Source organism: Thalia democratica, chromosome 7, assembly GCF_965202585.1.
Source record: "Thalia democratica chromosome 7, ktThaDemo2.hap1.1, whole genome shotgun sequence".
Taxonomy (NCBI): domain Eukaryota; kingdom Metazoa; phylum Chordata; class Thaliacea; order Salpida; family Salpidae; genus Thalia; species Thalia democratica.
Window position 1 is genome coordinate 36,380,247 of NC_139171.1, and position 20,057 is coordinate 36,400,303.

The window sequence follows — 20,057 nt, forward strand, 5'->3', positions numbered from 1 at the left end:
TACAATAGATTGATTTTATACAACTGAAATAGTTTAATTACACCAGACAAAATTATAATTTCAATTGGCGGCAACCTTTTTTGGTAGAGTTCTGTTATTTTCTTTTAGGAAAGAGTAACTTTATCTTATGTTATCTTAGTTATGATTATAATTAAATTTTGTAGGATAATGATTTTTTTAATTTTTAGAATACTTTTAGAAATATTATTTTTCCTAGTCTTACATAAAATTTTTACGCACTTAGTCAAGTTATGACTAAAACTACTTCTTTTTAATGAAATAAATATTTAAGTAGTTGTAAGATAGTATTAATATTTGTTTCACAATATTAAACTACCATTAGTAATATTTTCAAAACAATTTAGATCTTAATTTTTATATACAAATTTAACTTAAAGTAATTGATAATTTTTTTTTGGTAAAAAAATTTAGAAGTTGAAAACTAGTTTAGTACATTTAAAAAGTTTTTTTTATTAAAAATTTGACACAATAATAAAATTTAATTACTACTATAGACAAAAAAACAGATTTTAAATATTTAAGATTTAATATATACAAACAACAAACGTTTTGTTACTCTATTTATTACATACATCTGATTTCGATAAACAAAGTCAGAGTCAAAATACCTACTTTTGAGGAAAATAAATGGCATTTAAAAAATTTAAAATCAAGTATTTCTAAATTTCAGGCTTCGTTTACAGAAGTATCAAAGAAAAATTAAAAACATAAAAAGTTACACAAGTATAATATCGTTCAAGTAGTCAAAGTTATTTTGTCTAAAGGATTAATAAAAAAGTAAAAACAAAATGTATAACGTTTGTCGAAAAAGAAATACATCAATTATACCTGAGTAAACCAACAAACTCCGAGGAACACCTGAACTTTTTAAACACCTCTTTTGAGGTCTGTGTCATGGAGCCATAAACTTAGGCAAGTCGTTTGAATTTGCATTAAGATAATACATTTTTAAGTAACAAAACAAGAGGGACGTAAAACAAAAGGGCTAAAATAAATATAACTTTTAAAATTTGGACAACTATAAATATTTGTTAAAAAAAAACCTAAATAATAAGAACTAAAATACTTATTAATGTTATGCTGAAAACGATACAAAATGACAATTAATGTTAAAAAAGACACAATTTCGAAATGTTTAGTTCTCAAATCAAGAGCTCTTTCAAAAAATCTTACCACACAACCATAAGTAGACACTAATGAGCAAGATTTACACAACTAAAGCAGCGCCATATAAGGCGTTGCCCCTTAACAAAGCTACGAGGTAGAAACTTATAATTTTTTAGTAAAAAAAAATTCTATTCCAGCAACAAAGATACGTGTTTCAAAACCCTTCTTGAACGTTTTTTCAAATTTTAAACGCTTTTATTTTCATTTGCTCAATACAACACACAAAGTTAGATAGCGCAAAAACACATATACAGACGTTTACAAAAATGGCAAGTTAGGACTCGATTCTCCAACTATACATATCAACAGTTCAAACCAGCGAACTCGGCTCAATTAAGAAAAGAAGTGAGAAAAACTTGAGGGTTTACACTTCGGTGCCCGAATCGTCTTCGCGGCAGCCCTTCTTTCCCCCGCTTCCCCCGTGCAAGTTGTCCACGATCTTGATGTTGCAAGTTCGGGAGTTTTCCATCTTCCTGTTGCTGTTGTTGTAGGGCAGCGTGTTGGTGGGGGTGACCAGGGGCGCGCGCAGTTGCTGGGGCGGGTCGCAGCTGAAGCTGTTGCTGACCCTCACCTTGCACTTCTCCTCCGCTGCCGCGCTGTACAAGTTGGCGCTGACGTTCCTCCGCTTCTTTCTCATCAGCAGCGGCGACCCCTCCTCTTCCTCCTGGTAAACCTTGCACGCCTTCACCTGCACGTGTGACGTCATAATCATTGCGTTGCTGCGCTCCTCCTCTTCCCCTGGGCACTTGCGCCTCCTCCTCCTTCTTGCCGCGCACCACGTGGTCAGGCACACGGTTGCCATGACGGCCAGGAGGCTGACTAGGGAGATGGCGGCAATGGCGGGCGCGGTCAGGGGAGTCCCCAGCTGCGATTCGTCGATGCGCAGGAAGTGGATGTTGGTGCCGTTCCTCGGTTGGTTGGGAAGCTGACCGTTTGCCGCCCTCTTGTGGCGGCGCCCGTGGTGGCCGACTCGGAGCATGGCCGACCTGCGGTACCTCGGTGTAGAATCTTCTGGACCGATCACGTACATCACCTGTTGTGAGAAAATTTATTAATATTTAGATATAATATCAACAATGTGATAGTTTGAAAATGCAACTAGTTTGAATAAAATAAAATATTATCAAACTTTAATTTATTGATTTTATTAAAGAGTATTACAGCTTAAATTAACACTCAAAATATAACCAAGTGCTTTAAAAATAAATAAAAAATATTATATACGTTTACTGAGATGGCAAAGTTTGATTGATGTGCACGTTGGGACCTTTAACACAAAACTCAATTACGCTAATGTAAAAATTAGTAAAAGTATCCGCATAAAAAAAACACGATACAATTTATGAATTCACTGCTAACAATGAGGCAAGAGGTTAATCTAATTTTTTGTAATAATTAGCAAAGCCTATTTTTAACACAAACACATGGCAGCTTTGAGTTTCCAGTTAACAGGCCTCATTAGACAAAATCATGGTGTGTTTAATTTCAGAATAACTATGCTAATTGCTTATGTAATCAAAATAGCAAAGTAAAAGCAATATCTAGCAAGGTTTGAATAACAACTTGAAAAGAAAATTAAGTTCGCGCTTCAATCTTTTTTGTTAAACCGACTTTTATTAAAACTTTGTTTTTGTAGCTGCAAAACCGCTATAGTAGATTGTAAAAAACTACTAATTTTATAACATGATTTAAATTTTTGCGTCATAATATAAAAAACTTGAAAGATGCGAAGTTTGTTTGATGGCAAACAAGCAAAACTTAAGAAAAGAACTTGCTTGGTTTAAACTACAAACTTTACCAAGATAAATTAAATGCGGTGACAACTATTATTTGAGGTTAAGTTCGTGACCGTTTTATCTTTTACTTATACGCTTTTGCAATATAACGTTCAATGAAATATTGCTTTTGAAGATAAAAATAACCAAATTTGTTCACCATAAATTAGATTTGACTATATAGAAGTTATTTATAGACAGTTTTGCCATTGTAAACCGCAAAGCTTTATTAGCTCGAACAACTTACTTGCATGTACCACTGGTGGCCCGCTTCAACTTTGTACAGCGCGTCCACGTTCATGAAGAAGCCGTCGACCCCCGGCATGTGCGACATGGCCGAAAACTCGGCTTTGTCGGAAGCAAAGTAGGCCTCGAACGGGATGTCGTGGAAGTGCCGCTGTTCGGCGCCCCTATTCGAACGGTCCTGCGTAAAATTTTCAACCAAATAAATTTTTTGAGTTTTCAATTTTTAACAGTTTGTATTGAAACCAGTTTAATGAAAACATGAAAAAAGGAAAATAGTAAAGACAAAAAACGGAAGTTTAGATTCAAGTTTTCAATTCGAACTTGCAATTGAAACCAAACTACTAAGTTAAAACTTCAAACAAATTACTCACAAGAAGGAGGAATCTGTGCTTGAGCTTCTTGCTCGGCTCGATGCACCCGTACTCCGCCTCCCCGCCGTAAGTGTCTCCGGTCGGGTCGAACGTCGGTATGTAGCCGTCCCTTCCCGTGCACAAGTACACCTTGTCCAGGTACAGCCGGTACGCCCCTTTCAAATCCTGGTCGGGGTTCCAAAGCACTCTGCCGTAAATTGTTTGCCCTGCAAGAATAGGTTTATAAAGTTTTACAGCCAAGTTCAAAAAATAATTTTTTATCACTTTAAACCCCCAACCTTTAGTTAAGGTGCTTAAAGAAACATAACTATACATTTAAATTTTATTGAGATAAGGTTTAAATAAGTGCTAATGATAATTTATTAAATACTTCTAGATGCTGAAAATGTTATAATGCTTACCTTTAGTGAAAGCGCCTTTATAGTCGTAGTTGACGTCGGTTTTCTCGTTGTTGGGGTTTTGCATGAACAGTTGGTCGTTGTTGCACAACTGGAACTTGGTTTGAAGCGTGTACACCACGGGAACCGGACGATTCGTTTGCTGGATGTCAATTGGAATGTCGAACCTAAAACGTTTTCGTTGTAAACAAAAAAGCTTGCTATGCAATTTTTTTTTTTTAATTTTAATACTTCAAGCAACTTAAAATTGTTCAAAAAAATAGTTTCATCTACTAATTAAAAAACCTCTGCAGAATAGCAGCCACATTTATATCAGCAAGTGGTCACGTAATTACTCAAGCCTAACATTTAAATTAAAAAAAAAAAACTGCTTATCCAACAATGTTAACTACCATTTTTTTTTTAAATTCTGGCAACTCTTCAGTATTAACAAAATCAAGCGATACCTGAAAGGCGCGAACGCAGTGCACTGCACTTCCTGATTCTCATCCACCTGGTTGTACTTTTGCGTGGGCGCGACGGTGCAGGGCAGCAGGTCGATGTGGTACGCCCCGCTGTAGTCCTTCCTGCTGTAAGTGCTCACCGCCTCCCACGTCTGCCGCGGCCCGTCGAACGTGCGCTCCGACCAGACGTTTTGTAGCGTGAAGCCGATGTTCATGCCTTCCGGGGGCACCACTTTGGACTTCTGTTGAAAACAAGAGGTTGTTGGTAAAGTTCGTAAATAAATGAAAGTTAAAAATAGATTGCGTCTCACCTGCTCGGCAAAGGTTCGGTGCTCGGTCACAAAAAGACCTCTGAACTTTGCTTTTGTTCTGAATTGAATAATGAGTTTGCCGTCGTCTCTTATCTTTATTCGAGAAACGTGAATTTGCCCGGAAAGAACTCCGTCAGTTTGTATTCCTGGCAAAAAAAAAGTCTTTACGATTCATACTTTATAAGCAATAAAACTATCTTAGTTGTTGTTTTTGTAGTTTTCTCGACAAAATTCACCTATACTTAGCCTCATAATTGTACAGTTACAATGAAACCTTCTCAATGAAGCGTAACGTGTAATTTAAAAAAAACAACAGCCTTCAACTCACCCGACTTCCACAGCACGTTTTCGTAGCGGAAGTTGACCTGCATGGTGGTCCTGTGGTCCACGGCGCCCCAGCCCCTGGGCGCGGTCACGTACACGTACGACATGTACAGCGGCACGGTCACCGTCACCTGCGACTCCGCCGTGTCCCTCAACTGTGCGTGAGGAGGTTAAATGAAAATTAAATTTTTCTTGTCAGACTGTTTTCACAAAAGTTTCATGGCTTGATAAAGATGAGAAACTAAACTGACAAGTTGAAAAAAAAACTAAGGTGTTTAAATGTTTGTTAAACATAAAAATAATTAAAAATTCAAGTGTCGGTTTTCTATTTCAATTAACCTGATAGTCAGTTGTCACTTTGCCGCCGCAATGATCTATCAGCTCGTTCATGTGGTAGTAAGTATCAAATTCCCACACGCAGCTCTTCAGGTTCAGGTACTTGTACAAGTCTATCGTCTTTTGCTCTCGCACCGTCGGATCAAACTGGTACGGCTTGTCGTACCCGGGACCGAAAGTCAGCTTTGAATAGTCGGTCGTTGAAATAAATCCCAAACCTTTTTTAATTTAAGTTTCAGTTAGTTTAAATAAATGAAGTTGGGAATTTTGTTTTAAATAAGTTGAACTTGAACTGACTTGAGCCGACTCGCTTTTCCAGTTTAGTTTTGTTTTTGAGGCCACTGTCCGAATACATGAGGTTGGAGCAAACGTGTTGGTGTCTATCAATTGATCTTGATAATAATCTGTTCAGGTTGCTAAAAGGCATTGTTGATATCAGTGGCAAACGGCCGTCTTGATGTGGTATTTTAACCTACATTAAAAAAATTGAATTGTTTGCATTGCAAAATGAAGTTGTAAAAATATAAACTATTTCAGACAACTAAAAAAATAATTTTTATAACAAATCCTTTTTTTTAACACGAGTAACTTTTGTACAACTAACAGATATGTGAAGAGTGTTTCCGTGTTCTTTCTTTGTCGGGCTGATGTACTCCAGACTGGCTATTGAGCTTTGCCCGTGGAAATTGCGGTCGGACCCCGACTCGATCGAGTTGCTGCACAAACCGCCGTCGGTACCAATCTTGACGACGTTGCTGGTCAGGGTCGTACCCGGAGTGTTCGTAACCCAGTCCACAACCATTGCCACGCATCTCACATTAAACCTATTAATGGTTTTTTTTTAATTTTAATGCCCTTGACGGCAATTTTTCAGTTTTAATAAGACCTAAACTGTTAAAAAATTAAGAAGTATTAGTCTTGTATTAGATGCTCCTTATTAACTAATTATTGAATATTTAAAATTACCTTCTGCCAAAGTATATGCTGTCCAAAACTTTAGTGTCTACACTCGTGAATGGTGTCACGTCTGTTACCTTTTCAAATGGTGGAATGCCGTCAGTCTCATCTGTGGGCATTGCGACCTACAATTCAAATTTATAATGTTTGTTAGTTTGTTACTACAATTTTTCATGTATTTCACATTTCTGTTTTAAGCACTATTCTTTATCTATTTTAAATACAATTTAACAATTTTATGGTTTGTATGTACTTTTTAAGTCATTTTTTAGTTCAAATTAAATCAAAATCACATACTGACCTCCCAAGCAAATTTAATTGACGTCACATTGATGTTGGCTTCCTCGCACAGACTCTGCGTATCCGCGAACTCGGGATGTTTGGGATCGCAAGGAGTCACGCATACGAGAGGATACCCCGGAGCAGGATCGCTTTTGCTGGCCGATTTCACATCGTCGTAATCCATGAGCGAAACCTGTCAGAAAAAAAGAAACAAATTTAAAAAAAAAATTCTTGCAAATGGTGATGTATAAACATATTTGTGATAACGAACCAGAGTCGGAGGTAGAGGTAAGATCAGGCTGCCTTCGGTGTTTTTGTCTACGATGACAACCGTAGTTTGCGAAACTTGTCCTAGAACAGCGTTTATGGGCTCATTCGGACCGATTACTATGAGAAACTTCATGTTGTGGAATTCCGTTCGCTCGTTAGACATTATGTTGACCTAAAGTAATAAAGTTAAATAAAAATAAAAATAGATTGATTATTTATTTATAAAATATATTTTCAGACTATTACCTCAAAGTTCATTTCTTTAACGCCGGGCAAAAAGCGGACGATTTTGCTTCTAGGTTCATAATCAGAACCAGACTTTGCTGAACCATCTCTTGTGCTACAACGAGCCTGTAAACGTATTTTTCAAAAGTTAAAAAAGATGTTATGAAATTGATTAGATTTTTTGCTGTAAAATATCTTTATTTTTTATACTTTGAACATAAAAGAAAGAATGAAAACAATCTAACCTTGCTTATTTTGCTGACATCACCAGTTCTAACAACCCTGACAACAACTTTTCTCATCTCTTCAACTGAAACAGGTTCTCTCACAAAGTATTCCGTCTTGGCGAATTGCAAAGTCGGGGCTGGTATATTATTATTTCATTAAATTTTATAAGTAAAATTATTTGAACTGAAAGTTGCATTCAAACGCACCATCTTCCTTGTTTGTAATGGTTACCGTCACTCGATCGCGCGGTCCGACCAGAGCGCTTGATTTTTGACTTCCGTGAGCGTTAGCGAGCACAACGTTTAACGCTTCGTCTGCTTCGTGGATGACGTCATTCACAATGGTGACGTTGCAATACGCCATCTAACAAAAAAACAAACTTAATTTTTAAGGTATTTTATAAAATATGTTTCATACTCAATTGTAGCTTTTTATACTGTTTCTTATTGCGCCGTTTGACTTTAATAATTTCTTGTACATTATTAATATAAATAAACATTATTTAACTTATATTTATTAAACATTTCAACTTTTATAAAAAATACAAAAACTGACCGATTGGCCTTTGTGGAAAATAATTCGAGAGAATTCCGTTTTCGGTCTTTCAACGAAATCGTCTTCAGCGTTAGCACCGTTGTTACCTTGTCTAGTGTAGCAGATTACGGAGGACTCGTCATTTAGGTCACCACTCCTTCGCACTTCCAAAGAAACGAATCCCACTGATTCTTTTACTTCAACTTGATCCAGTGTAAACTCCATCGTCGGAACTAAGTTTTTAAACAATTTTTTAAATTATTTTACACTTTTAAATCACTGTTAATAAAACTATTTATCTCGAATATAACGCTATAATGACAAAATAAAGTCAACTGACTGTCATTGAGAGTATCGTTGATCAAAATAACAGCTTCGCTGGGCTGTGCAATCCTGGCGTTGACTGCCGAGTTCAAATTCACGATGAATGACTCGTTTCCTTCGACTTGCGGCGTTTGTGAGTCATCGATTATAGTCAGCTTACAAACCTGAATGAGAAATGTTTAGCTAGGATTAGGACTTCACAACTTAAATGGGTCATTCGCTTAACCTTTTATAAATGACGTTTTGTTAACAGTGCGTTAAATTTATACCATATAGATTGATTGTAAAAATTTTGTATTAAAAACATAAGAAGCCAGACTGATTGTTTTTATAGCACATGAATATTTTGACTACAGCCGGAAAGTAGTATATCCGCTTATCAAATCAATTGAATTAGTCTGCGCATTTGACAAAAGAAGCAATAAAGAGCTGCCTTTAGATCGGAGGCTTATCGCTTTACGTGAACGAAAATTAGCGAAGTAATTACTTTGACGGTCTCCTCTGGCAGAAAGGTGACTTTCGTTGACTTTTGCAGGAAATCCTTGTTTGCGGTAGCGGAGACGGGGTCAGATTCCTTAGTGGAACACCAAACGTGAGTAGCAAACGATAAGTCGGTTCCACTTCGGTAAACCTACATGTTTTTGTTTTAATTTATGGCACAAATTAACAAAGTTATACTACTTTTTGTTATGCATCTAATGAACATAGTTTTTGTTTATGATTTTGAGTAAAAAATTCAAACGTGATACTTTTTTTACTTTTGTTAATTTTGATTATATTTTTGTTAATCTATTTTGCTAACCGGTACTTCGACGGTTCCGTCGTCTTCATAAAATGAAAACTTTGGTTTAGCGAGGAAAACTACAGGGTTGTCGTTAGGCCCCTCTATGGTTACTTTTACCTAAATTTAAGTATGTAAGTATTGTAAATTGTACTTTTTTTTCGTCTAAAGGTGACGCATAAAACCTTTTAAGTTTATTAAAACACTTTCTAAAAGTACTTACGTTGTCTATTTCACCAATTAAAGCACCATTAGAAGGTGTCGAAAGTCTGACGTAAAAGTCTTCCGTGTCTTCGTATATCGAGTCGTCAATTATCTGAACATTGCAAAATGCAGTTTCCTCTTCTGCAAGTTGTTTTTAGGCTTTATAATAATCACAAACTTAAAAAAAGCTCATTTAATATAAACTTTGTTTGAGCAATTATGCTTCATTATAAGTGAAAATACAAGTAACTATACGCGTAGGTAACTGTGCAAAGTATTACCAGGCTGGAAGGTGACAGAGCTTGATGGGTTTTTACGGCTCCTGGCTATGAAGTCATCGTTCACTTGGTTTCCACTTTCAGCAGAGTCCGACTGAGTGTAACAAGCGACTGTGACCAGCTTAGACAGGTCTCCTGTTAGTTTTTATATTTTACTTAACAACTAATGACAAAAAAAAAAGAGTTTTTTATTTAGTTGAAAGTTTAAATTAGTATATTGTTATAAAGTAATTTGTATAAAAGTTCTTAAAAAGTAAAGTCATGTAAACAAATTATATTAAGTAAGTCACAAAATAATTAATTACCAGCAATTCAGCGTTGACATTTTAAGTAAAACAACCAAAAAGTGACGTTTGGCAAAGAAAACTAAACCATGAGCAAATAAATCATCAAGTTATTCGACGTTGTAACTTTTTTTTAACCAAAGCTAATTAAAAGTAATTTTGGCCGAAAGTCTTGTTTGCCTTCAATAAAAAAATGTTTACAGAAATTCTTTCCGATTGTTTGAACAGGTGTCACGTTTAAATACCAAGCTAGTTTGTAGCAGCAGCAGACGAACCCGCGAACAACTGCTTTAACAACAAAACGCTCGATTTGGTGCGGGGCAGCAGCAACGTTGAACAACAAATAATTAGGCGCTTCATGATAGTCTGCCATTGAAAAAATGCGAAATGAAAAAAAAAGAAGAGAACACAGTATTAAATCGCTCTTTCAAGATTAGCTTACACGCGCAAGTATCGCTTTCTGGTGCTCTGAAGCCAGCGTCGGGTTATAATCGCGGTTAAACCCGCAGCGCGGGCGCACGGCCCTCTAAAACGAAACAGAATAGATGAGCAGTGAACGCTCTAGTTAGCCTGATAGGTATTGCGGTGGCGCGCGATCATGCGTGACCGGCTTGTTATTTCCTAATTAGCGGCCGATTCGGCGGCTTTCGGTTTTGTTACCTGTTCGCTTCATGGCGATGCGCAGCAGCTTGTTGGACTCCTGGACGGTGTAGGCGGACTGGGCGAACTGGACCACCGGCATGTCCGTGTCGTCGTTTATTTCAATTCTGGCCCTGTTCAGTTTGCCTGCAAAAATAATTAGTTGACAAAATGTTGCTCTTCAAGAAGGCTGGTACAAGTTTTGTTGAGAACCGACATTAAAAAGCTTTTAGTAAATTAAGATGAATGGAGCTTTTCCTAATCTCTAAAGTGTCGGTTGATGCCAAGATTACGAAAGCCGCAAATATAAATATAACAACACGTTTTGAAAAAATAAAAATTTGATATTAATTTTGTAAGAATAAATACATAAATATTTCCGTGTCAAATTAAAAATTTTGGTTTACACTTTTAATAAAAACTTTGACGTTAATGTAGTTTGTGAAAACCTTAACTGCTTTTTAAAACTCATTCATAAAAAAAACACTTTTAAAAGCAAGAAATAGTGAACATTTTTGAAATCTTACCAAGCAATGCGTAAGTAGGAACTGATAATTGAACGTAGAAGTCTTCAACTCCCTCATATACAGAGTCATCGTTTATTTGGATGGTAAACGTTTTCTCTGACTCGTGTTCGTCAAATTGCACCTAAGTTGCAAGAATACTTTTGAAAAACACAATCTACATTAATAACTTTGTAAAGAAAATACTATATACATAGAGCTTAAAAACTCATGTATACAAAAAAATTGTTTTAAAGCTATGAAGTACAGAATTAAAATAAAATGTTTATATGCAAAAAGAAAACAATTTTACACTCTGTAGTTACCTGTCCGGAACTGGCCAAGTAATCTTCCTTGTTCGCCTTGAAAGACCCGTACGCGGTGCCGTTGTGAGGGGCGCACATGACGATTGCGTACTGGTTGAGGTTGCCGTGACGCACCACCTGCACGTTGACCACTCCTCCCTCCTCAGTGACGTGATACTCAGATTTCTTGAACTCAATCACACTCCATCTGAATTTTAGTTACTAGGTTAGATTTTTTTTTTACTTTTTAAAGTGTTTAAGTTATAAGAAACGAAACATTAGTTTGTTTAACTCAGTTGTTGAAATACAAAAAAAAATATTTAATTTTTTTTTTTGTAATATAGCTTCCTATTTTGTTACCTGACGATGAAAGAGTTGCCGCGAACGGGAGAGTTCGATGCGGAGTCGCTGACGTCGAACATGAATCTGTCCCTGGTCGCTCCGTTGACGTCATCTACCGAGTCATCCATGACGTAACGGACCAGACCCTGGTTCACGTCCGCTGTTTTAAATTTGCTGGTTGTCAAAAAAGATGAAGCATTAGGTTTTCTTAAAAAACACTAAAGTTTCTACTATAATTGCTTCTAAAACTAAACTTTATTAAAGTAATGGTTTTTTAAAGTCACATAAACTTATCTAAACTCTTTAAAATTTACGACCAAGTTCATACCTTGTGAAAATTTGTCCGTTGTTCTGAACTCTTCTTCTCTGTCAAGAACTTCAATGTGACCGTATTGAGGGTGTGAGGTGACGCTGTAAATTATGTCCTCCGATCCCGTGTCCGGATCTTCGGTGAACAACGTCTTTTTCGTGATGTATCCGATAGGCTGAAAACGTTAAGCAGTTTTTGTAACAGTTTTAAAAGTTGTTAAATTACATGAAATTATGTTTATGCACTTGCGTGCTTGCTTCCAAAACTTAAAACATAAAAGTATTAGCAAAACCGCGTTATAATATTTCAAGTTTAAAATTAGTATTTAAATGAAATTTCTATTTACAGAACTTTCCTAAGTTTCTATGTATGCTTAAGTGACTCAAAGTCACGATATTTACATATAACAGTTAGTTTTTGAACTATTTAAATTTTATTGTGCCATCAAACATTTTGTAATGTGTATAAACAAGTAGCACAAATCAAAATTTAAACGTTTACTTTACACGTTTTTTTGGGGCTAACAAATTTCCCTCTTTTTACAACAATGGCATTACGTGTTTGAAATATTAATAAGACAAGTCTACAGCTGCTTTCACACACATTTCAAATTAAAGATGTGCTTAAATACAGACTGAATTGGTTTTGTTTAAATACGGCTGTAGACAAGCAATCAATCATCCATGGCTTTTGCTAAATCGCTCCTTGCGAAACAGGAGTTATTGCAAAAAACGTGCAAACAGCAACAATAGGTCACATTATTGTGTTTGCCGAGATATCCCACGCAAAAAAAACTGAACCAAGAATAACAAATCAATCAAAATATAACATCGTTAACAAATTTACAACAAAGCAAATAAAAGCAGTAACACCCACTAGCAACATTTGACTTGCTAGCTTACTGAGTGAACAAAAGTAAGTGTTATTGATGAAGAAACAAATCCCGCACATTAGTTTTTGGTTGACTGGCTTAGTTGTTGTTAATAATTTTCATAGTGAGTTTATAAAGTTGTTAATCATACTGTTATACTACTTATAAGTGTAATTTTGACATTTGATTTTAATAAAAAAAATCATAGAAAGATATGACATTGTTAATAACAATTAAGGTTTTAAACATTATCAAAAAAAAAACGGCTTAAAAGTTTTAATTTTAAATATAGATGCAATTTAAAAATAAAAAATAAAATACGCACTTACAGAAACACTAAACTTTATAAAATAAAATCTTTGGTAACTTAATAAGTTATATTATTTTTGGTAAGATGATTAACGAATAATGTTTTTAATGGTTTTATTTTTGAATTTTTAATAAAAGATATAATATTTAAAGACACATCAATAAAGTTTTATATCTAAATGTGGTAAATATATACATATATGAAGAAAATATTCTCTACTATTTAAATTAACACATTAGATACAACTGCAGATTTATAAATTTAGATAAACAAGTCAAAAATATACCTCAGTAAATAGACTATTTTTAATCAATACAACACTTTTTATTTTTTTGTTTTGTTAAAAAGATATCAAAATTCTAAAATATAAACACTATCATGCTAAGCTCAACTCACCAATTCTCCTTCAAGTTCCAAATGACTCAGACCGAGGTTGATGATGAGTCTGGGAGAGCCGTCATCGACTGCTTCTATGTCAATGTTGAACACCTGCGAAAAGTGAAAACCGTGCAATTTTAAAATTGAAACACCCACTTTGGTCAGTATTAGAACATTTCAAAGGTGAAGGCTAGTTACCTGAGGTTTGGATGTGGTCGTCTGCACGCCGTTTTCGTCTTCGGCTATGAATTGCTTGTTTGTCCCGTCGTTCACTGTGAACTTAAACCTGTTGTTTGAAGGTAATACCGTTGTTTTTATTTGTCTTTCATTCGGGTCAATGCTTTGATTGTGTGAAAAGTAGATAAAAAAATGCGATGAACTTTCGCACCGAGCTCCTTTGGGATACAGTTTTTACAGTTACGCTTTGAAACTTTTGAAAAAGATTAATCTATTTTAAAGAAATTTAATTTTTTAAATTCCTTGTTTACTCTCAATTTGTTTCAGAATTATCAGACCGTAATAAATGGTTTTATAATTGCAATAAAGTATTTACTTTCAACTTGTCTAAACTTTTCTAAACCAATTTGTCTTTAATTTTTTGGTTTAAAAATGTACGCAGTATGAATACTTTTTAAAATATCTTTACAGTCAATTAAGGTTTATGTAAAAGTAGATTTATATCCAATTTTTAATATGCTTATCTAATTGAAACTTAAGTGTATATGGTGTATTAACACGAACAAATGTTGTTAAATTGACTTTATAAAACCTAATCTCATGTTTTTAACACTCAAAAACTCATTAAGATTGCAAAAGCTTGTGAAATGTTTACTGAAAAGCCAACGACTTCACCTGTCCGACTGAGAGTTGCTTCCGTCGTGTCGGTAGCTGATGATGTTGTTGTAGATGTCGCTCATGGTGAACGAAGTCACCGAAACCCCGTTCGATCTTTCAATCACCCCGTGACGTGGTTGGGACGTGATGAAAAAGTTCACTTCGTTTGACTGAAATACAAAGATTAATTTTAATTTGTGTTAAAAACGAACAAAGTAAAGTTTTAATTCTAAGCATTGAAATTTGTGTGTTGAGTGATGAGTTAATAATTACGTTGGTGTCGGCGTCGACAGCTTTAAGTTGGAATTCCGAGATGGTTTTCTTAACACCTTCCTGAACCCGTATTCCTGAGTTCTTGACAATCGGCAGGGAGTTGTCCACCGGAAGTATTGTGATGTAGAACGTTTGAGTAATCTGAAAAATATGCTGGTTTCTGTGACGTTTTTCGTTGCTAAAACATACTGCATGTACTTGTTCTAATAAGCTTAAAAGATGTTTAGTTATTAATTTAGCTTGTTTCTTATTCTGTTATCTTATTTCTATTTATTAATTAATTTCTGTTATAAAATTATTTATCAAGGTTGTTCGCGGTAAAAACTTATTGCTTACAGAATTTGAGCCGTCAGAGACGTCAAAAACAATTTGATCTTCGGTTTGCGAAGTTTTGCTTGTGTGCTTGTACGAAATTTTCCCCAAACTCAAGTCTTTTTGGCTAAAGTTAGTAATTGAAGTGCCTACAAAAATACAAATTTAGTATTTAAAAACTTTAGAAATTATAAAATTGAATAAACGAAAACAAGTACCTAAGTTATCAGCATTTTCCAGTCTACCAAGTTGGGGTGGTCTTATGACGTCATAGTATAATTTACCGGAATCGTCTGTTGCTAAAAGCTGATGGGTTGTAAGTACTGAGCTTTCTGCCTCATTAACGACCAGACCTTGAAAAATAGTTAAATTAGATATTTTATAACTTTAAAAAAATTTACACAAATATATTTGATGTTTTTTTACAAGAAACAACTTTTTTTATATTTTTCATTAAACGACATATCTTTATTAAAAAGTTTAAGTAGCTTTAAAATCCTTTAAACAGCTGAAACACATCAAGTATTGAAATACTTTTGAATGAAGCTTCAGAGAATGTAATAAGTAATAATAATGAGTAATGTGTTGTATTAAGGTCAAGTACTTATCAAAGAAAGTCAAGTTGTATAAAATTAGAAAGCTTATAGAGTCAATCAGTTTGATGCTTTCCAGGTCCAAGGGTTTACAAACAACTCTTTTTATCCCACGCGTAACAGTAGGCGACTGTGTTTTGAAACTAACTAAATCTACTTTATTTGGGTTATTTCTTACGCACTTGATGAACTAACAAACTTATTTTAAAACGCAACTTTGCAAAGCTACATTGTTCTTTACACAAACTTAATGAAAAGTGCTAAACGGGTTTCGTGCAGACAGCATGAATAAAAGCCCACTTAGATTTTCTAATGTCAAGTAAGAGGGAATAATGTGTGCTTTCAGCATCCATACCATGCGATGATGAGAAAATTACCTGGTAAACACGCACCACAAATGAAAGAAATAAAACGAGTAATAAGAAAACTTTAGAAAGTAGGCTAAAAACAAAACCATTAGATATTACATAAGCGCCGTAATGTCCAGTTAATGCATAATTAAGTAATGATCGATTGTTTTGCGAATGCAAAGCTTCCTCAAACCATTAGCTTTTTGAGCTATAAATTATTACATTTGCAGTCGTTTTCTCTTATTAAAATATTTTGTCGCTATTGTTATGTTAATATGACCTTTCAAACTCGTTGTTAAATTCTTTAAAGTTATTGAGACATTTAATACAAAAAAAAAAACCTAGAAATATTTTGGACAACTTCTGTACTTGTTTACTAAAAAACCATAATAGTTTCTATTTATTGGTACTTTTAAACTAAAAGCGACGCTTTCACTTACCGACATTGGTGATGATTCTAGGTTTAGAAGCATCGACTCTGACAGATATCTTAAAGCTTTGATCATATGGACCGTTTACTACGTCATAACCGAATGAAATTGATTTCTCTTCATTACTTGAATCATGCTTGTAACTTAAGAAACCTGAAATAATGATTTAAAAGCATTAATAAATTTTCGGATAAAAATTCTTTACGACTTAATTCAACTGATTTTTTGCTATCAGGCAGATGTATGTTTTTATACAAACCTCTGTCAATGTCCTGCTGGGTGAATGAATTGTACTGCAGCGCTTGCGACGTGACATTGACCGTTTCGTCACCGGCCTTGAGTTGAAGAACGCCGGATTCCGGGTCACGTGTCATTATGAACCTCGCTGCTTCTTTTTCCGTGTCGCTTGTTGCTTGCAGGTTCTTCGACGTGATGACAGTGGTTGAGCCTGCCAACAACAACGTCAGTTATTTCCCATTTTATGCTTGCGCGTAAGAAAACAAGCCTAACTAGTGTTTTTTTTTAGTTTGTAAATGTTAATCAAACCTCTGATTATACTTAATGGTTGGTTCTTGATGATAGAATAGCTTACGTCGTAGTCGTAATCGTATTCGTCGTAGGTGTGATCGTTTACTTCTTCTACTACGTCATCAAACACTGGACCAACCTTGATGTTTTATTTTTCATTTATAACTTAATGAAGTGAAATTGCTAAAAGCAGTTGGATTTTTTTTTAACTTACATCAATTTCTACTTGCCCATTTGTTTTTGTGAAACCGTTATTAAGTGTGAAGCTTAGGACATCTCTCCTAATCCGGCGTGATTTTGATGATCCATGGTCTCCACCACTTTCGTAAACTATTTTGCCGTCCAAAATATCCTTTTATAAAATTATTTATTATTCAAATAAACCTTTTTATCAAAAAAAAACTGTTATTAAACTGATGTTAAATGTAAAATAAATAAGATTATACTTTGAATTAGCAAGTCAAAACGATGTAGACTTTGTAAAATAATAAAGCAAAAATTGCTCCATTGTTGTTTATAAAAAATCATTATGAGATAAAAAAGCTCAAGTTTGTCGCTTAACCCCAATGCATTGCTATTAAAGCGCGCAATTTACGGCTTCCACCGACTGAAAATTGCTGGCTCTTTCTCGGGTAAACAAACACTCGAGTTAGCAAGCACGTTAACCAACATGAGTCAGACTGATAAAACCGGATGAAATTTTACAAATTGTTTGCACAACCAAAGGTCGTAAAACTAATATAAACTGATTTATGACTAAAACAAATTTCTTGTAAGAGCGAAAAATTCTCAAAAAACTGCGTAGTAAAAATTATTTATAACTACAGGTTGTCTTTTTTACGACTGAGACGCTAGTCTTGTTTGCTGTTTTTAATTAAAATTTTGTGTATTAAACTTTGAAGAGGCAGAGAACAAGCTCACTTCACTCACCTGATAAGTGAAAGTCGATCCAACCGTCAACAACCGCTTTCTCTCCCTCGAGTCTTCTGCAAAAATAAATAGAAAATAAAATAAAGTACACCGTGCAGCGTCGTCTCAAGTGCTTTTTCGCTGCGCCACGGGTGAGAAAAGGCGTCCGGTGGGAAACGCGGGCTAGCAAGCTTATTTGAGCAAATATACACGACACTCTCTAGCGCAAGCCGAAAGTGACTTGTACTTGAGTGCGGCTGTGAGTGAAAAAAAACTGCGTTTGAGTTTGGGGGCATTCAAGGGCAGTGTGAGCGTTGTTGTAATAAAACGCCGCTCAGCCCCAGCAGACGAGGCTTGCTCGTTGCCAGTTTGCTTTTAATAACTTGTACAGTTTTGAGTGGCTCAGGTGCTTCAGAAAATTGTAAATCTCAAGCACGCCAAAGCCCAGACTCAAAAGTTCTCGAGTCTTTTGTCAGTAAACAATAACAAGATGTGCTTTGTTTACTTAAAAACGTAATAATGAAAAATATTAGTCTATAAAAATAACTAATGAGTGAAACTATCTTTAAGTAATTTATGAAACCAAACAGTTATCCTTAAAATATATTAGATTTTAACGTTCTTACCAGAGCTGATAAGTAGTTTTCCTTCATCTGGCAACGAGTTAATGGTTATCACCAAGTAGTTAGGCGGAATTGCATCGTCAATTCTCAAGGTGTTCTGGTTTATTTTCACTGTAGACCCTCTGTTTACCGACAGTGAGCGGACAGTGAGCACCGGAGCTGGTTTTTCTGCTTTCTGCAAACACACATTGTGCTGTTTTTACATTTGCATAAACTAGCAAGCCAAAAGGCTCTTAAGGAATACAAAAACTTGTTTGTTTTGTAGTATCTAAAAAAACTGGTTTAAAAACAGCGCGCTGTAAACAAACTTAACGCGTTAACTTTATATTTTAATTATAAGCTGTTATGTTATAAGCTACTGTGAAAATCGCGTATCGCAAAAGGCGAGGTATGCTAAATCGCGTTTGTCTGACCGAGCTCGAATAATCCCCGCTACCCACACTAAAATCTCGCGCTTAGCCCTTTCGATACGATTTTCCCGGATAATAAAGCTGAAATTGCTGAAACCGAAAACTGCCGTCGAGATGTTTTTCGACAGAAATTTTTAATAAAGAAGTAATTTTTAAAAAGTGATTGACTCGTTACAAATTGTGTAGTTCGTGAAGAAAAATTTGCTTTTAATATAGCATAATAACGGTGATTAAAGTATTGCGTTTCGGACCGCTGGAAAAATGGTATTCAATGGTTTGCAGCACATATTGTAGAGCTGATGCGGTAATAATTAATTGCGTATTAACATGGAATGCGGTCTGATAACTACACGACTATTATGACGCAACCGTGGCACGCCACCAAGCTCGTGTCATTTGCAATTGTAACATTAGCATATTTTTTGGAACGTTCAGCTTATGTACTTTCCTGTAGAGCTTAAACGCACTTTTGGAACGGTCGAAGAGAACAATTACGAGTTTAAGTTCAAAAAAAAAAGTAAGCTTTCAAACAAACAGAGTTGCAAAACACGTTGCGCAACGAACCAGTATGACGATGTCGACTTGCTGGCGGCTCGATACGTCGTACCCGTCGGTGGCGTGGTAAGTGAACGAATCGGTCGCGTTCGCGTCATAGTTGACGTCACCCGCCATCCGGTACATCACCTCCCCTTTTTCCAGGTCTTCTAACGAGAACCTCATCAGGCCGCCCCCTTCATGCTCCCCTGAAAATATTGAAATATTAAAAAAAAAAAAAATATTTTATTTTTTGAACATTTTTTTTTTTGAAACAAAACTTCACCAAGACAAGGACTTTAACGCGTGAAAACGTTTTTCCTACCTTCGCGACCAACGATGGTGCCCAGCGTCGGGTTGCTGTCGATGATGATTTCGACCTGCGCCAAGCCGGAGTCCTCGTCGAATACGTTGAAGTGCTCGCGGGTCAGAATCGTCGCGTAGATGTCCGGGTACACCTGGTGCAGTTGTTTGTAGTTGTTAAGTTCTTTGTTAGATAAAAAAAGAGATTTATTTTTTTAAACATTCAAGTTGTATTTTTATGTAAGTTTTAAATTTATTTAAAGATATAATCGATTAGATAAAGTTTTTACTGAAAAATTGTTTTTGGTATACGTATTTTTTGATCAAAGTTATTTGACAACTTTCAATAACATCAATCATTTAAAGTGCCTAATTGCCATGAAATTGAAGATTTAAGCAAAATTAATAGTATGAACTAATTCAATAACTTTCAATTTATTATTAAAAGATTAAAAGTTTACGGTGACTTTAGCGAAACTAATTTGCAGAAAGCTGTTTATTTAGGTAAGATAATTGTTGTGCAGCTTGAGATAAAATCAC

At 35.3% G+C, this 20,057-nt stretch overlaps 1 protein-coding gene across 1 annotated transcript in view; it reads right to left on the reverse strand.

The window, feature by feature from the left end:
- Positions 1 to 578: 578 nt before the first annotated feature.
- The window catches only part of LOC145840779 (extracellular matrix organizing protein FRAS1-like), a 49,386-nt gene continuing 29,907 nt past the window's right edge, over positions 579 to 20,057 (reverse strand). Inside the window, exons 38-78 of the mRNA XM_082948109.1 lie at positions 19,540 to 19,672; positions 19,245 to 19,423; positions 18,274 to 18,445; positions 17,669 to 17,724; positions 16,953 to 17,090; positions 16,757 to 16,877; positions 16,470 to 16,658; positions 16,220 to 16,363; positions 15,055 to 15,189; positions 14,861 to 14,985; positions 14,525 to 14,665; positions 14,270 to 14,421; positions 13,616 to 13,703; positions 13,436 to 13,528; positions 11,877 to 12,033; positions 11,567 to 11,708; positions 11,228 to 11,414; positions 10,926 to 11,046; positions 10,420 to 10,545; positions 9,479 to 9,610; positions 9,217 to 9,338; positions 9,015 to 9,113; positions 8,700 to 8,843; positions 8,229 to 8,376; positions 7,910 to 8,121; positions 7,561 to 7,717; positions 7,372 to 7,490; positions 7,148 to 7,252; positions 6,903 to 7,073; positions 6,651 to 6,824; positions 6,359 to 6,474; positions 5,997 to 6,216; positions 5,690 to 5,864; positions 5,396 to 5,610; positions 5,061 to 5,211; positions 4,733 to 4,878; positions 4,425 to 4,663; positions 3,982 to 4,145; positions 3,581 to 3,786; positions 3,211 to 3,387; positions 579 to 2,221 (exon numbers count right to left, since the gene is read on the reverse strand). Coding sequence (XP_082804235.1) covers positions 1,553 to 2,221; positions 3,211 to 3,387; positions 3,581 to 3,786; positions 3,982 to 4,145; positions 4,425 to 4,663; positions 4,733 to 4,878; positions 5,061 to 5,211; positions 5,396 to 5,610; positions 5,690 to 5,864; positions 5,997 to 6,216; positions 6,359 to 6,474; positions 6,651 to 6,824; positions 6,903 to 7,073; positions 7,148 to 7,252; positions 7,372 to 7,490; positions 7,561 to 7,717; positions 7,910 to 8,121; positions 8,229 to 8,376; positions 8,700 to 8,843; positions 9,015 to 9,113; positions 9,217 to 9,338; positions 9,479 to 9,610; positions 10,420 to 10,545; positions 10,926 to 11,046; positions 11,228 to 11,414; positions 11,567 to 11,708; positions 11,877 to 12,033; positions 13,436 to 13,528; positions 13,616 to 13,703; positions 14,270 to 14,421; positions 14,525 to 14,665; positions 14,861 to 14,985; positions 15,055 to 15,189; positions 16,220 to 16,363; positions 16,470 to 16,658; positions 16,757 to 16,877; positions 16,953 to 17,090; positions 17,669 to 17,724; positions 18,274 to 18,445; positions 19,245 to 19,423; positions 19,540 to 19,672 — 6,660 coding nt within the window. The 3' untranslated portion in view covers positions 579 to 1,552. The remainder of the gene's footprint in view (positions 2,222 to 3,210; positions 3,388 to 3,580; positions 3,787 to 3,981; positions 4,146 to 4,424; positions 4,664 to 4,732; positions 4,879 to 5,060; positions 5,212 to 5,395; positions 5,611 to 5,689; positions 5,865 to 5,996; positions 6,217 to 6,358; positions 6,475 to 6,650; positions 6,825 to 6,902; positions 7,074 to 7,147; positions 7,253 to 7,371; positions 7,491 to 7,560; positions 7,718 to 7,909; positions 8,122 to 8,228; positions 8,377 to 8,699; positions 8,844 to 9,014; positions 9,114 to 9,216; positions 9,339 to 9,478; positions 9,611 to 10,419; positions 10,546 to 10,925; positions 11,047 to 11,227; positions 11,415 to 11,566; positions 11,709 to 11,876; positions 12,034 to 13,435; positions 13,529 to 13,615; positions 13,704 to 14,269; positions 14,422 to 14,524; positions 14,666 to 14,860; positions 14,986 to 15,054; positions 15,190 to 16,219; positions 16,364 to 16,469; positions 16,659 to 16,756; positions 16,878 to 16,952; positions 17,091 to 17,668; positions 17,725 to 18,273; positions 18,446 to 19,244; positions 19,424 to 19,539; positions 19,673 to 20,057) is intronic.